This window comes from Choristoneura fumiferana, chromosome 27 (genome assembly GCF_025370935.1).
Source record: "Choristoneura fumiferana chromosome 27, NRCan_CFum_1, whole genome shotgun sequence".
Taxonomy (NCBI): Eukaryota; Metazoa; Arthropoda; class Insecta; order Lepidoptera; family Tortricidae; genus Choristoneura; species Choristoneura fumiferana.
Genome location: NC_133498.1, coordinates 5720974 through 5738028, shown reverse-complemented (window position 1 = coordinate 5738028; position 17055 = coordinate 5720974). Strand labels below are relative to the sequence as shown.

General features: G+C 36.5%; 2 protein-coding genes across 3 annotated transcripts in view; one reads left to right on the top strand and one right to left on the bottom strand.

Annotated features, from left to right (window-relative positions):
• The window catches only part of Cul1 (cullin 1), a 32728-nt gene extending 28433 nt beyond the window's left edge, over window positions 1-4295 (bottom strand). Inside the window, exons 1-2 of one of the 2 annotated variants that reach the window (XM_074108941.1) lie at window positions 4047-4295; window positions 1330-1689 (exon numbers count right to left, since the gene is read on the bottom strand). In XM_074108941.1, coding sequence (XP_073965042.1) covers window positions 1330-1386 — 57 coding nt within the window. In that variant the 5' untranslated portion in view covers window positions 1387-1689; window positions 4047-4295. Of the gene's footprint in view, window positions 1-1329; window positions 1690-3781; window positions 3971-4046 lie in introns of those variants that run through there. The other variant, XM_074108943.1, reaches the window with a different exon arrangement.
• Window positions 4296-4637: 342 nt separating this feature from the next.
• Window positions 4638-12601, top strand: LOC141443481 (LHFPL tetraspan subfamily member 2a protein-like). Its single transcript, XM_074108801.1, has 5 exons — window positions 4638-5093; window positions 7619-7737; window positions 8871-8981; window positions 10864-10977; window positions 12220-12601. The coding sequence occupies exons 1-5, from the start codon at window positions 4918-4920 to the stop codon at window positions 12360-12362; spliced, it is 663 nt and encodes a 220-aa protein (XP_073964902.1). The 5' UTR covers window positions 4638-4917; the 3' UTR covers window positions 12363-12601.
• Window positions 12602-17055: the final 4454 nt, after the last annotated feature.

Genomic DNA, 17055 nt, shown 5'->3' with positions numbered 1-17055 from the left:
TCGCACATATCAAATTTTTTTTCACTTTCGGTATTTTGTACTTTCGGTATTCTGTCGTGATTTCAACTGCAGGTATTATGATTTGTCGGTCTTATAATACATACCCCCACGAAGTGCAAAATGCGAACTTCGTTTCGTGTAGTTAACACGAGTGTGAGAGGGACGGCAGGATACCTACGAACTTGGATTTTAGAATTTCGTAGTAGCCCTCTGGCACTCGTGACACAGTAGAAAAAAGGAGCAGTATTCCGTCTCGGCAGCGTCCTTGGTATAATTACCCACGCCGGCTCGGTACACAAACGCGCGATAGGGCTGCCTACTCTACCATCTGTCACTCTTCAGTTATGTATTTGGTTTGATAACGTCACATGAAATTTAAAAAAGGGTTAGGATTAGGAGCTTCAGGAAATTACAGAACGCATGGACTAAGTAGTGTTTAACAAAAATGCATTTTTCGTTATTTTAGTAAACCAAAAAACGTATTTTGTTTTGTATTGTATTGTAAAACTCTTTACTGTACATAAAACACATGAAAATGAGTATTTGCGCCTCTTCGGGGATGTACGAAAAGCTTTATTGTTGAATTTAAGACTTTAAAAAATTCGCATTTGGATAAATAACTTCATTAGATACGTTTTTATTATATCATTAAGCCGTGGTGGCCTAGTGGTTTGACCTATCGCCTCTCAAGCAGAGGGTCGTGGATTCAAATCCCGGCTCGCACCTCTGAGTTTTTCGAAATTCATGTGCGGAATTACATTTGAAATTTACCACAAGCTTTTCGGTGAAGGAAAACATCGTGAGGAAACCTGCACAAACCTGCGAAGCAATTCAATGGTGCGTGTGAAGTTCCCAATCCGCACTGGGCCCGCGTGGGAACTATGGCCCAAGCCCTCTTGTTCTGAGAGGAGGCCTGTGCCCAGCAGTGGGACGTATATAGGCTGGGATGGGATGGGATATCATATTAGATGAATTTAAACATCCGTACACCGAAAAATACTGTTTATATCGACGTGACATAATTAGGTTCGTAATAAATGCGCGTAAGTCCCGCGCCGACCGTACGTAGCCGCGGAGCACTCGCGACTTATGGTTGCCGAGGTATGCTGACAATTCGTGGCGCGTAGGTATAACTCGCGTGCCGGCCGTTTGTATGAAGACGGTGTACTGCTCCTTTTTTGTACTGTGCTCGTGAGGGTATCCACCAACTCTTTTTATCCTCGTTTCATACTGCATGGCAGAAAGAAATGGTGAAAAAAAACTTGAATACAAGCTTGTTAGACAATAAGGCCTGTGGATTGTAAATATGACTGTATGTATGTATCTTACCTGATCCAGGTCGATTTGCTTCAAGGGCGGCGGCGGTCTCATACTTATAGAACTCATCGTCACTCACATAAACCAACAAGCAAACATACAACGTAATTGCACTAACACCGACGCATCCAAGTATAAAAATACGCTAGCCACATTAAATGACAATGCTAGTCGCATAAATTGTTAAGCTAGTCACATAAACAGACTAGGCTAGTCGCGATTGTAACGCTAGTCACATAAAATGACTATGCTAGCCGCATAAATTGTTACGCTAGTCCGATAAACGACTACGCTAGTCACACAAACGAGATCACAGGTTTTAATTGTTATTTATAATAACGTAATTTGCAGGGTTTTCTTCACTGGGTTTTGCTGAAACAAAGAAAAAAAAACTTATTTTTTTGTTGTCCGCACGGAGTCGCAGTAACGTGCCGCAAACTTCACGACTTTGCGTGGAGAGTATGCTGTAAAATCGTTACGTTTACGGCACGTCATTTCGATTCCGTGCCATCTTCGTATTTTCAGCAACAGTGTGGTTGCTCCTTAAACCTGGGATGATAGACTTAGTCATTCATTATTTTTTGTTTTTTCATTATTTTTATTTAATGGATAATAATCTGAATTAAATGACATTATTATTATTATTATTATTAACATGCGTTTTAGATATTAATATCTTCTTGACAATCAATGGTACCTACCTAACCTAACTGGTAAAATTGCGAAATTTGAAATTTACCAAGAGCAGGATAGGAAAACATTTTTAGGAAACCTGCACACAGCTAAGAAACAATTCAATTGACAAGATTTCATATTTCTAAGACTATAATTTGATTTGTTCTCTTTATTCTGTTTGGTTGGAAAGAGAAAGCCGCTGATATTTTTAAAATTTCGCTACAATTATTAATTAATTTATTACATTTCTTTTAAGATGTGCTTATTCTAAAAGGGCATAACTCTAAAACTACCACACAATAGATCCATTACTTTTGTCTAGTCTCTATTTTAAAAAAAAGATCATGTAAATCTGGCGTAGACATTGTCAAAATTATGACAGCTCCTTTTTCTGGTGAAAAAGGCAAAGGAAATGTATCTATTCTGTGGTAGTGTTGGCAAATTCAGAGATATTGTTTCAATTTTTTGTACTTTTTTAAATATGGAGAAATAAACTATAACAAATATTTTCCCATGTTCAGGAGGCAAAACTCTTTCGATTTCTGTAGTAATTTACAGGTGTTAAAAAAATGAAAACTTGTCAATTATGTCTGAAGTTTCAGTTCTCAGTTAAGGGAGGCAACAGGCAACCCTCGCGCCGGCAGCTTTCTCACGCAAAGAATCTCAATCGCAGTTCAACGCGGGAATGCTGCCTGCGTGATGGGCACCATGCCAAGAGGCCCACCTCTCTTTTTTAATTAAAGTTTTAGTTTTAGTTATTTTAATTTAATAGTAGTTTTAGTCCTATGGATATTTTGTATTTTCTTAATATTTTCTTAATAAATAATAAGCTTTATTAAGTTGGGCAAGGTGAAATGATTCAGTTGTTTACTCATGAGAAAAATATTATGATTAATTATGAACACATTGTAAGCCAAAAAATCAAATTAGATGTCTGACATTTTTCTCATTTTTAATAAAGAATCCAATGTTTTACTACTACCCTCAAAATGTTTATATACAGATACCTACCAATATTTCTTACTTTAAAATTATGATACTAAATGAAGAAAAAACAGAAAAATCTAGCCACTTTGCTGCTAAAAACTACCTAAAAGAAATCAATGCGACAGTGGTTTGGAACTTCATCATTTTATGTATTGTAAAGCAGCTATCATGCTGTGGAGGCCTTTTTGGTGTCCTGTCGTGTCACCACATTAGGTACTTATTATTAATTTTAAAGTTTTAGTCTTATTACTGTAAGTTGGTGGTACTGATGGAATCAAATAAATCTTTCTTTCTTTCTATCAGAATTTACTCACTTAATAGTCATAGTCATAAATGGAAATTTATTATATTTGGTATTATTTAGGCCTTTTTTATGTACATTACATAGTCTTTACCATTATTTTTAACAGGCAACTTCTTGCAAATTGCAATATCATGAATAATGTTGCACAATAAAAAAAAAGGTTATATAAATAACAAAGTATATTAACTCCAACAACATAACAGTATGCTACACTGGACAAGAATCTGGTTGGATTACTTTTTTAAGAACATACATAATGCACAGGCTGTTTACCATATTGTCTTGGCTTAGAAAGGAATTGATTAAAAAAAAGTTAGCAGCTTTTGAACATGAACAGGATGAAATTCAGCCTCAATCTACCTACATTAAAATAACTGTAAATCGGTAAGAAACGTTGAATCAAAGCTACTGACAAAAAGTAAAAGTATACATCACAAAGGATTCTAGATTTAGCAATCAAAGATGAGAATGAAAACATGTTTTTTACGTCTTCCTTACCTATATTGGGAGCGACTTTGCTTCTTTGTATGCCGAAGTATAACATGGCACTACGAATATACACTAAAGATTAGGCTAAAACAAAGACTTAAAACTAAAATAACTGTACAAATACGTCTGATTTCTTTTTACAAAGTAATAGTATCTGTACATTACAATGACAAGCTGATATTATACTACTAAACAAAATATCTGTCTAATAAGGTAGGCGGGATACATAAGGTATGGATAGATGTGAATGTTAACTTGGTCAGTTAATACTTACATTAGCACCCAGTTTTACACTGTCATCGACCACATTTCACTTCACTTCAGATCTAGCACACACCACTAACTACAATTAAATGCGAGGTTTATATAACTATAAATATTTATGCATTAATTGATAGATGATTGAATATTGCAAATAAAGTTAAAATAGGCCTTTCGATTGACCATTTCACACACGTAAAGAAAAAGAAACAAGACGAGGGAGAGGAACAAAATTTTGCGTTTTGTTTATTTTCCGCTAGATGACGCCGTCTGTCGCAGTCGTACCAGGTGCGTTCAATAATATTCTGGGAAAGTGAAAGTGGCTTATAATTATCATATAATTTATAATAAATACAGCTTGTTTTTCTTTTTTTTTATATTCATATTGGTTTTCTTTATGATGGGGACATTTTCATTAAACCGCACATTATTTTCACATAAAAAATATTTACTACATATTTGACAATGGCAGCACTACCTTTCATCTGTCATACTACGAAACTCGAAACTCGAAGTTCGTGTCGTGCGGTCCCTCTGGACACTTATACTATTTAATACGAGAGCGAGAGGGACCGCACGACACGAACTTCGAGTTTCGAGTTTTGTAGTAGCCCTGCTGAGCTTTGCTTTGATCTGACTGATCAATCAAACATCATTTTATTAGCATTCATTTTCATTCATTCAATTCATTCATTTCATTCAATTTCATTCGTGCTCAACTCAAGTTTCTTATAAGTTTAGTTAGTTTGTTTTGTAGTTTCGTTCGCGTTTCGCTACTTTCGCTAGATAATAGTACTTGTTGTTGTTGCCCATAATAACTAACTTTTGTTTGTGTCTATTTAAAAATAAGTTAAAACTTTGCTTAGAACGTTAAATTCAGCAAAATGTGCTACGTTATTATAACAGGGCGCAGTTTAGCTTGGCTTTTGCTAAGTTTGGTAGCTTTTATGCTAATTCTTTCCGGTATAATGACACCAAAGTGGTTATTAGGGCAGCCTGTGGTGCTAAATGAGAATAATATCACAGGTTTCTTTGTTCCCAGCGTCGGTATTTACAATAGGTAAGTATTTATACCAAAACCAACTTCCTTGGCTATTTTTAACTCTGATATTCTTCGAACTCCTTTTTTTAACTGGCATGTTTAAATTAGCGAAAAATGTGTAAGTTATTGAATTAATTTGGTGTTCATGTAGACCACACATTAATTTTAGAATTGATTCATCTCATTTCCTAAAATTTCTTCATCACTACTAGAAAGGTAGCATTACGGGTAACAAGCAAAATATGATCAACAAATAGCCCTAGGTTAATGGAGGGTGTGATATTTGCCAAGCTCAGGTGCCTAAATGTACACTGAGGGGCTACTACGAAATTTGGAAATCGAAGTATGCATTGTTTGTGTGTTTAGTTTCAATGGGTTCCACTGAAAAACAGCGTTGTGGCTTGCCGCAACATTATGCTGAGTGGGCCCCAATTTATACTATTCAATGTTTTTTTTTAAAATTATTTCTTCCTAACATGTTTTTCTGTGTATTGAATATGTGTAAATAAATGACTCTCTATCTCTCTCTCTTACCGTCCCTCTTACTCTAATATTAAATAATATAAGCGTCAGCAAGACGGCAAGATACAATGTTTGAATTTTGCACTTTGTAGTGCCCTATGGCCAGGTCCTGATTCACTTAAGTTCATAGTCCTGTACTAATGATGAGGCACTTCTTTGGCTCTCAAAGCCCCTTTCAAAGATTTTCCACCGTCATCCAATGGTTATTTTTTATGCTAATGCCACTTAACACATTAGGTTGCTGATGTTAATAATATGATTGTTCATTGTGTCGGTCTGTGAGCATGTTCAGACACATTTGTTGTTCTATAGCAGTTGCCTGCGTGTAAATTTCAAGGGTTTTACGAAAATTTTATGGCAATTCCCAAAACTACATTGGAAGAATACAAACAGCTATATTTGTAGACTTTTTATTTATGGCTTTCACCATTGCTGTTTCAGTAAGATGTATTTTGCCAAAGTTGATGTAGAGTAAAGACATTACAAAAACACATTATGAGGAGACTGTTTGGTTTATTTTATTTATTATATAACTTTGATTTTGGGATAGGAAAAAACAGGAAGCCTAAAACAAATAACATATGTTATGAACGGTACACTGACAACAATATGAGACGCATTTAAACTTTTTTTTTTACTGTAGGGAAATGGCAGACAGTTAAGCATGTTAGACCTATTTAGTTTGTTATTTTGCATATGCTATTGTTTGTTGTTGTGTGCTATAGAAATCATCCATTGTTAAAAATTACATTTTGAATACAGGCTTTTTTGCTGACTGTACTTGCATTGTCATCCAAACTACATTTCTGTACCAAATTTCAAGTCAATAATGCCATTAACCATTAAGGAGTTACGTTCTGAGGAGACGATCCTGGCTGGACTACCAGGATGTTACTACCAGATTATTGTATTGTCATCAGATTTAAGAATAAGAATAAGAATGTCAAGCGGATACATGGCACGCGATGGCGACGGTTGGTTACGGAACGTGCTAGTGGCCATAGTCTCATACTTTTCGATACAAAGAATATATTTTTGCCTGACTCATCGCTAATACGGTTATGATATGATACCGTGGAATGGGGCTGGACCTTACCATTCAATGAAAACACTAATTCCTAAGGTGGGCTCCACACATTAGCTTCAATGTTGGCCCCTAGCAGGACGTAGTTATAAGGTGGAATGAGATGGATACATTGGATAAATAATATACATCTCATTCCATGGTATAACCGCATCCCGCTTCAGGCCAACATGTGGAGCCAGCTTAAGCAATATTTTTTGAGTCTGTTAACTTCAATGCTAACAATGCGTTTATGAACATTATACTCTTTTACGCACTTCACACCACCACTACATTATTCATTTATGTATTTATCAGGTCTTATTAAATTGGTTAGCACTTTTGGAAATTGATTTAAGTTGTGAAGTGATAAGTACTTGAAATATTTGTGCATAGGTATTAGTATACTAAACATACTCTATTTCGAGGCTGGACAACAGTTTTTCTAGGCGGGCAAATTTTTGAAGTCTAGGGGCACAGGGCCACTACTTTCTGAGGTCGTAATCATCATCAGCCGAAAGACGTCCACTGCTGAAGGCGTTCCCCTTAAAACGCCACAATGAACGACAGTTCGGCACCTGCATCCACGGGTTTCCCGCTACGCTCACGATGTCGTCAATCCACCTAGTGGGAGGCCTGCCAATGCTTGGTCTTCTGGTTCATGGTCGCTCGAGGACTCCCATTTAATTTCCCTTGGATTTGCAAGTTAAATATAGTTTTGCGGGTCAAATCTAGCAAGATGAATTTGGCCTACTTCCAGTGGTCGAATTGACTTGAAATTTGGCATACTTATGTGAATCTGGTAGGCAGTGATATCCTGGTGATGGAACTCCTCGACGGTTAATGGCATTGACTTGAAATTTGGTGGTAATGTAATTTGGATGACAGTCAGCAAAAAAGCTTGTATTAAAAATGGATTTTTTAACAAAAAAATAATATCGACTTTGACCTGTTTCAGATGTATCCGCATTCGCGATTACTCCAACGACTGTGGCTCGTTCTCATTCTACGGCTTCGCTACTGACTCTAACTTCTACCCCACACCATGGAAGGCAGCTCTATTCTTCTTGTCTCTATGTAAGTTTGTGTAACTTCTCGCCTTACAGCCGCCAAAAGTCTTACCCCCTTATTCATAAAACTTAACAAGCCTATGTTAACTAACAAATGCTTTGTCCCTTTCTAACAAATACAAATGTCGAAGTGACAGATAAGGACAAACGAATTTTAGCGGCATTTTAACTGAAATAGGTTTGATTGTCGTTTATAAATAAGGGGGTTAGGCCCTACGCTAGTTGACTTGGTTTGCGCGGTGAGGGTGGCCGCCTGTTGAACAATAGTATGAGCAGCGCTAACTGCGCGCGGCGCGTGCGACGGATGTATGTACCTGCACCCGCGTGCGCCCGCGCAGTGCACCCGCACCAGCAGGGCTACTAATACGAAACTCGAAGTTCGTGTCGTGCGGTCCCTCTGACACTTACACTATTTAATACGAGAGCGAGAGGGACGGTACGATACGAACTTCGAGTTTCGAGTTTCGTAGTAGCCCTGCAGCTAGCATGGGCCCTAATCCGTCCGATTCCTGGCTATGACACAAATAAATGGTTTGAGATTTTTTTTTAATCGCCTTTCTATGAACAAATAATTACTTTTCACTTCTCATGTTCTAAAAGAAGGTCAATATAGCCTTACGAGGCGGGAGTAAAGTGAGTACTTTAGTCCCTAGGGAGTAAAAGTTTTTTTTTTTTTTTTTTACTTCGAGTGACTTAGATAAACTCAAACAGCCAGTACTTAGTTCTATTCTTTTTCCGCATAGAAGATGGTGCCATTTTATTTATTCCAGTTTGTGTATGGACCATATCGCCGATGCGATTTTGTTATATCTGTGTTTGGTTGGAATCGCAAAAACTTTGAAATTGTTGTAGAGCGCAAATCATAAACGATTAATGACTATTTTTTTCTCGCAATCGAAGTGAAAAATAGAGTTTTCACCTCGAGACTAAAAGTCAATGTAAACCCTCGGATAAATAGACATCCTCGCTAAAGCTCTGGTGGCTAACCACCTCGGGTATATGTATATTGGCTTATTTTAGTCCCTCGATAAAAAATATACTATTGCTTACCCGCGACCGTATGATACCTGCGTTTATGCAAGAAATGTATTCTTAGTAACGCCTGATTCAATAAATTTCGCCTTTCTTTGCCTTCATTAGGTGCTGCTATACAATTCTCGACCGTGCTAGCTGGTGTTATGGCGTGCTGTGTTCAATCGGTTTTTAAGAAAAGCGTCATTTCTCTGGCGGGAGCTACTCAGGCTTTAGGAGGTGAGAGACAACTTTTTTTTATGCTATGCTAATATATGCTAGAGTCTAATGTATTAAACATTCGTGATTCACACTCACATTTAAACCATAAACGGGACTTATTTATTACATTAGTGATGGGGGGTACAATTAAAAATGACCAAGTGCGGGTAAACGTAGTGTAGGGCGTCCTGAGGCACGGTGGACGGACCTTAAGAGGGTCGCTGGCGGCGGATGGATGCGAGGGGCTGAAGACGGAGTGTTGTGGCGCGCCATGGAAGAGGTCTATTAGTTCAGTACAATTAGCTGAAAATTTGGCAAAATTAATGCAAGACTTGTATCTATGAGGATATGTAGGTTATAGAGCAAAGTTAAATTTTATCCGCTCTCCCCCCTCCGGGGCGAGCTTCACCCCCCGCGCCCTCGAATATGTCCCGGACCGCGGTATTTTCCATTTTGAAAGAAAACCGTACACGATAAGTACATAAAAAGTGTGTAGGAACGAAATAATCCTTAATAAATTTACTATAAACCTTTTGTACATTTAAAAGCGATATCACTTATAGTTTCAGCGCAATATGATATCAAATACTAACTTTTTTTATAATTGATAGATTTTTTCTGCTAACAGGTTAGTTTTCTCAAAAACTTCACCCTTTATCGCCAAGACATTACAGAAGTAAAGAATAGAATATTTTCTTTATAAAAAGGTATAATTTATTTCTAAACTCTTTCATTTACCGTTGCTATGCAATTTTTTAAATTTAATTCATTTGGCCATTCAGCGAAATATAAATATTCATACTGGTTAAACGGTGTTACTTTAAATACCATTAGATTCTCATATGTTTTCCTGTAATCTATAGGTATGGACCTATTTTCTGTATTTTTTTTTTAAATTTTAGGCCCTACTGGGCTTTTAGGAGATAAGGGGCAGGGAAATGGTCAATTTTCACCTATTTTCTTAAATAACTTCAAAACGGATTAATTTAAAATAATGAAAAATATATATTTGAGATTTTCATAATATACCCTTTCATTTGATATGTCACACGATATAGTTTATACATAGATTTTTTTTTATTTACCCCAAAAACTGGCCCCCGTGTTTAAAATTTACATAGGTGAACCAAATTTCAATTCAATCGGTCTAGTAGTTTCGGAGCAAATTGGCTATGACAGACGGACGGACAGACACAGATACACGAGTGATCCTATAATGGTGCCGTTTTTCCTTTTGAGGTACGGAACCTTAAAAAAGCTCCAAAAATGGACCCCGAAAGTATGATACGTGGCGAATGATTTGGTCTTCTTTTTGTTCTTTTGATGAATTTATTGTTATGATTCCTTCTTTCCTATTGAAAATTCGCTACCTACAGGTACTTGGCCTGAGAGAGATTGCAAATTGCAAATAAAACCAGCTTATTTTAAACTTACGTTTATTTTTTCTTAGGTATTTACTAACAATATTATTATTTATGTATTACCTATTATAACACTTAAATAATATAACATGAAATCAGGTTAATGAAAACACACATTCCTCGCGTATCTGGTGGAAACGGAGCCTTAGGGGCTGTTTCACCATACATTGATTAGTCTTAAGTGACGGTTAAATGTGATGCGTCTCCGTCTATTCGAACAAACAAATAGAAGACGGCATCACATTTAACCGTCAGTTAACACTAATCAATTGATGGTGAAACAGCCCCTTAATGTGAGTTAAATTATAGTAAGTAGGTACAGGATTTTTTGACACCTTGTATGTAGAGGTCGTCTCTATCTATTCGTATTTGGCCGCTCGCAGAATTCCACGTCCAGGCCCTCTCGGTTGCTTTAGTCTTGCGACGGAAAGTGATAAAAAAAAGAAAAAAAAACTTTATGTTGTTCTTAACTGTTCCAGGCTTGTTCGGAGTGCTAGGGCTCCTCCTGTACCCCTGGGGTTGGGGCTCTACTCGCGTCCGGAAGCTCTGCGGAGAAAACTCCGAGCCCTACTTGCCAGGAGACTGCTCCATTGGTAAACCATCTCAATTACTTACAAATCTAGTGCATGCATATAATACAATACAGTGACTTTTAATGTCGGGTTCTGCCTTTTCGCAGAATTATTGTTTGCCAAATGTTTCATTTCCCGACCCTCACGGTGACCCATCCATGGGACAACTCAATGGGACTAGTGGGATAGACGGATTTTTTTCCGAAACCGATTTTTTTTCTCGGTGTATTTTCTTATGCTTTTATAGAACAAATTAAGTTAGCTTAAGTTAGGTTAGTGAGACATACGTGAATATAAACATACATAGACTGCTAAAATCATTACCTTTCCTTATGGCATTGCCGTCATTTTGCATTGAAGTACAGTCAACAAAATGTACAGCCAGCAAAAAAATCTTGTATTAAAAATTACATTAAAAAACAACTTTTGTTTTACAGGATGGTCCCTCTTTGTAATTGGGATGTCCCAATTTTTGACAACATATAATAAATCGAAAACCATTTGGAGAAATAGGCTTTGTGAAGCGTTTTCAGAAATAAGATTCCAAAAATGTGATAAACTGAATTAAATAAACAAAATTTAAGTAATTACCCTCATTTGACCCCTGCAGTGTCCCGTCACAAAGTTAGCAAATTGACAATTTGAAATGTTCCTGTCCTGCTTATAATAGCAAAGAGTGATAAAGCTAGAACTTTAATCACATGATGCGCACCCGGCCTTAAACAGTTGTCATTTATCGTAAAGTCCGAAATGTATATGAGTATTTCCAATGTATTTTTACAAATTAAATTATTAAATTACTATGTTACAAGTAAATACAAAATAATTGAAATATCAGGTAATAAAAAATATCTATTTACTATCACACCATTAAATAAACAGGAATAATCGAAGCTAAAAGAAGAGAGATAAATAACACTATTTGTCATGGTTCATTTAGGACCCTAAGCCGTGCTTGAATTATTGTCAAATTGTAATGCCACAGATTATGTTATGTACGACCTGATTTTTTCTAGGCAATGGAACGTGGCTGTCTCACTGTGACTGTGACGTCATACAGCGTATTTCGTAAAAAAAAATGAAAAAAATTAAATACTCATCCAAATTTAAAATCAATGAAAATGGTATCTTAAAATGTCCTATTCTTTCCAAAAATAAAATAAAAACTATTAATAGGGTTTTTTTGGGTGCATCCTAATTGTGGCAATCCAGGCCGGGTCGTTATCGCCTATACCCCCTAAAACCCGCCATTTTGTTTTACAGGATGGTCCCTCTTTGTAACAGCAACAGGGGTAGCCCAGATATTTCTCGCAAGCGCCCTCTCCAAAAGTGCGGACAGAGCGGCAAACTCTGACAAGGTGCAATTCCAAATGGACGAAGGCAAACAGCTGATCTGCCTGGCTTGATAGGTACAAAAGGAGTAAGGCCTAGTCGAGGACATACATTGTCTTTACACTTAGTACCTTGGGGTTTGTTTGCTCAATTTCCCAGAATCGTTATTTCCGTTCGCATTTTTTCTCGAATGCCTTTTTCCCCAGTAATGGTTTTTTACTGAAGCTGATTTTCACAGTAGCGTTTTTTTTAAAATCAAAATTATTAAGTAAAAAAGCATAATGGGAAAACATGCGAATTTAAATTTTGCTACTACAAAATTACGATTCTGGTAAATTGATCTATCAAGCCTCTTGAGTGTAGGCCACACCCATTATCAGGACGTTGTCATAACATCTTGGCTTTTGATATCCGATTTTTTGACTGTGCCTTTTAGGGTCCGTACCCAAGGGTTACCATCGTAATTGAACTTGTTGTTCGTCTGTCTGTCACAGGCTTATATCTTTTTACAAGTTTCTATTTAGTTTCACCCGCTCTGTTGTCTGTCTGTGTGTCCGTAGTCAAATCTTGCAAGTTGAATTCGACCAACTTTCAGTAGTCGGATTGACTTTAAATTTGGCATACTTATGTAAATTGCGTGACAATACAATACTTTAGTAGTGACATCCTGGTAATCCAGCCAGGACTGTCTCCGCAAGACGGAACTCTTCACCGGTTAATGGCATCGACTTGAAATTTGGTATTAAATATTTTTTTACCAAAAACTTATATTAAATCTTATCACTGGCTCGTTTGCCATCCAGTCGAATAAAAAAAAAGTGTAAAATACACGTGGAATTTAAGGACTACATACTAACCGAATCATGCCATGACCGTACTAGGAACGTGTCAGGAACGGAATGTCAAGCGCATACATGGCACGTGACGGCGACGGTTGCTTACGGAACGTGCTAGTGGCCATAGTCTTATATTTTTCGATACAAAGAATATATTTTTGCCTGAGACGTTCCTATTACGCTCATGGTATGATAAGGTGTAATGGGTAGTCCTTAACAGTGTATTTGCTGTGGCCGCTACAACAAATAACAATAAAAAATATGACGTAATAGTACATTACTGCAGAGTCCAGTAAGTAAGCCATCCTGGACGAGTAGAAGTTTGATGGCCGAACCGCCAGAGGTGAGGCCGTCAATGATACGAGGCCAGGATGCTTGTATAGTGCTTTTCTCAAAAATGATGATGATGGTGATAGTTAAATGACGGTGATTGTGATGTGATGATGATGATAGTGATGATGATTGATGGTGATGATGATTGTTAGTGATGGTGATGATGATGGTTGGTAGTGAAGGTGATGATGGTGATGATGATAATCATGACATGGACCCATTTCAAATACTAGTTAATAAACTTAAATAACCCAACACTGCCGCTCGGCCCGCGCGTGTGTTTGTGACGGCTTCCAAATGTTTAAAGGACCCGTTACTGTCCAGGAAGTCAATTTCATACTTACTTTCTGGACAGTTCGAGATTACTTCCTGGACACTAGCAGCTAGTCTCCAGGATGCGTTACTTTCTATGACGTTTTTGATGACGTAATGCAACATTTCATACCATTTTCGAGAAAAAAATGTTTTTGCGGCATTTTTTATATTGTGTAATACAGACTGAATATAAACTTCCATTATACTTTACACTTTAGGTTAGAATATACTTTAATGTCATTGAAACAAATGTAAGAATCTCTTAATACTCATGTAATTGTGTTATATTTAAGTTTAAGTGATTATATTAGGTTAGTAATTAAATATACACGTAGAAAATATTAAATTAGAGATAATACGGTATTTGACTATTTTGTATGTGTTTTATAAATTAAAACTACACAATGCATGTTATCGTATAGAGAAACAAATTTAAGCTACCTTTACAAATAACAAAGTTATAAAGGTTTGAAATTCAATATTGGACAGAGAAAGACATACTGGCATGTGACGTGACACGCCAGTAGCGCCGTACTTGCTGCATAGAGAAAAGCGTTTTGAGAAAGAGTTTTTTCAAAAAATCGCTGTGAACCCAATTTTCAACCGATTTATCCTTATTTTCATAATAATATTAAGATATGGCAAATTCAGAAGTTGTCAAATACCGTATTTAACAAGTGATGGTACAGTAGTAAAATAATATGCATGCACTTTTAGTCTATTCACGTTAATTCTAGTTATGTGACCAAAAATTATTTGATGGTTTTGTATGAAAACAAATTCTTATACTTCTTTTTTTTACAATAAAAATGAATGAATGATGTCTCGTAAGTTGTAAGACTAACTTAAGAAGATAGGTGGGCTGGGCAGGTCATCTCCTAAATACAAAAATAGCAGTCATCTGACGTTGCATCATGCGCGCAAACCAATCCCTGCATTCTTTCTGAATTTTAACCAATCAACAAGCACGTCTATTTGCAACCGTAAAATTGATTCGTATTTGAATTATTAGTCGTTTTAGCTTACATTATGGCCACTTTTTGTGTGGAATTTTTTCAGTTACGCTTCCTGACTTGTTATTTATTCGTGGTTAATAAAATAATACTAATACTAGTTTTACATTATTTACGATAGATGGCGCTGTTCCATACAGTTTTTTTTTAGCCTGTCCAGTCCAGTGTTGGCCATTTGTAAATACAATGATAGCAACGCGCATATATTATACTGCTGTGCTGTATCTTGTTTTAATGGTGCCATTCTACAATGGCTTTATCTACACTATAAAAAAAAACTTGTGAAATTTATCAAAATTCAGTATTAAATTGTGTTCCTTCGTTCTAATTGCGTTTTGAGTCTCAAAGTAGATGTATCGTAACACATACTAAACATAGAACCTCTTTTTTATTGAAGTCAGTTAAAAAAGATATTGCAATGTCATAATTATAAACAAATTTTAATATTTTTAGCGAAGTCTTTACGACTAAATAAGGAAATATTAAAAAGTATACAATGTAGTACAAAACTTACTATACAGGGTGGCCGATTTAGATCGGCCAGTAGGGGAAAGTCTGAAACTATAAGTCATACGAAGATCTGTTCTTAGTAACCATGTCGTCGATTTTAATAACAAGAAAAACTGCATTCATACATTTAAAAAAAACTTGTTCTCAGTACGGGAATCAAACCAGAGGCCGTATTGTCTAACGTTTCTGACGCTCGCAATCGCAATCAAATGACAGTTTTTGTATGCGAAATCTGTCATTTGATTGCGATCGCGATCGCCAGCGCCAGAAACGTTAGGCCATACGGCCACAGGTCGTTTTGAAAAAAAAAATACATTATTTCTAATTTATTGAATCGGGCGTTACTTTGCGGAGGTCCATATCAATGAACTAAAAAATTTCCTTGCTCACCCGCGACCTTACGATAGCTAAGCTTATGCAAAATATGCGTGTTCATGCAGTTCCTCCACCTCCACACTGTAAGAACACACACAAATCACACAAACCAGTCAGTGTCAGTGTAGTGTGGTGTGGTGGTGGATATTTTGCATAAGCTTAGCTATCGTAAGGTCGCGGTGAGCAAGGAAATTATTTTAGTTCATTTACATTATTTCTATTTGGATATCGATAGTGTAGGTCATAAGCAATAAATGTTACTATAAAACGATATCTAGAATAAATAAAATGCATTGTTTTCATATTCTTTAATAATGTATGTTTTATTTATTTTTCAAAATGTCTTGGTTCGATTCCCGAGTTCGGTTCGATGAATGATAAACAGATCTTCGTATATCGTATAGCTTCAGACTTTCCCATACTGATTTCTAAATGAGCCATCCTGTATATTGAATGGACTTGAATACTTTATAGGGACCATTATAACCCACTTTTCAAATTGTAAACAGTGGCAAATATTGATATGAATCTTAAATTAGATTAGATTATTAACTGTAATAAGTAATGTAGTTAAATATATTTTATATGGATATTTATTATGATCCAGACTTGTCTTTGCATTTACAAAATATACATATTTACTTTTGTGGACTGATTATTGTGTTTATTTTATCGTAATATTTCACGTTGCCGGTTTATTTTAGCCCTTTTTTCATTAAAAAACAATTTCTCATATGTAGTTGGTATATAGGTGCTATATAAGATGGGGGCAGAGGAAACGTGGAAGATCACGAAATGAGAAGATGATCTGAAGATGACTGTGAGTGGGTTCAAACTAGAAATATACAATACAATACAATAACTCTTTATTGCACACCAACACAGTAAGCAGTATAGAAAACACAAGTATATACATAGAGTTTTCTAAGGTAAGCAATAGGCGGCCTTATCGCTTCAGAGCGATCGCTAAATGTATATTATAAAAAAAATTTCTAGCATAGTGTAGTAGTATTATGAAACGTTTTGTGGTTGAAATTTTATATTGAGTGATACTCACAAAACTGGTCTTCAAAATGATGCTCATTTTGATCTGAAAACGATATTTAATTTATTACTAGCGGTATAAGAACGGAAATTCGGACAAGAACTAAAGTCACTGACATAGCTGGAAAGATATGCAAATTGAAGTGGCAATGGGCAGGCCACATCGCTCGAAGAACAGATAACCGTTGGGGGGAAAAAGTCCTCGAGTGGCGACCACGAACCGGAAGACGAAGCGTTGGCAGGCCTCCCACCAGGTGGACTGACGACATCGTGAGAGTAGCGGGAAACCGGTGGATGCAAGTGGCGAGTTGTCGTTCAATGTGGCGTTCTAAGGGGGAGGC

Coding starts and splice junctions, on each gene's coding strand:
- LOC141443481 (XM_074108801.1), top strand. CDS start 4,918: ATGTGCTACGTTATTATAACAGGGCGCAGTTTAGCTTGGCTTTTGCTA. Junction 5,094..7,618: donor AGCGTCGGTATTTACAATAG/GTAAGTATTTAT, acceptor GACCTGTTTCAG/ATGTATCCGCATTCGCGATT. Junction 10,978..12,219: donor GCCAGGAGACTGCTCCATTG/GTAAACCATCTC, acceptor TTTGTTTTACAG/GATGGTCCCTCTTTGTAACA.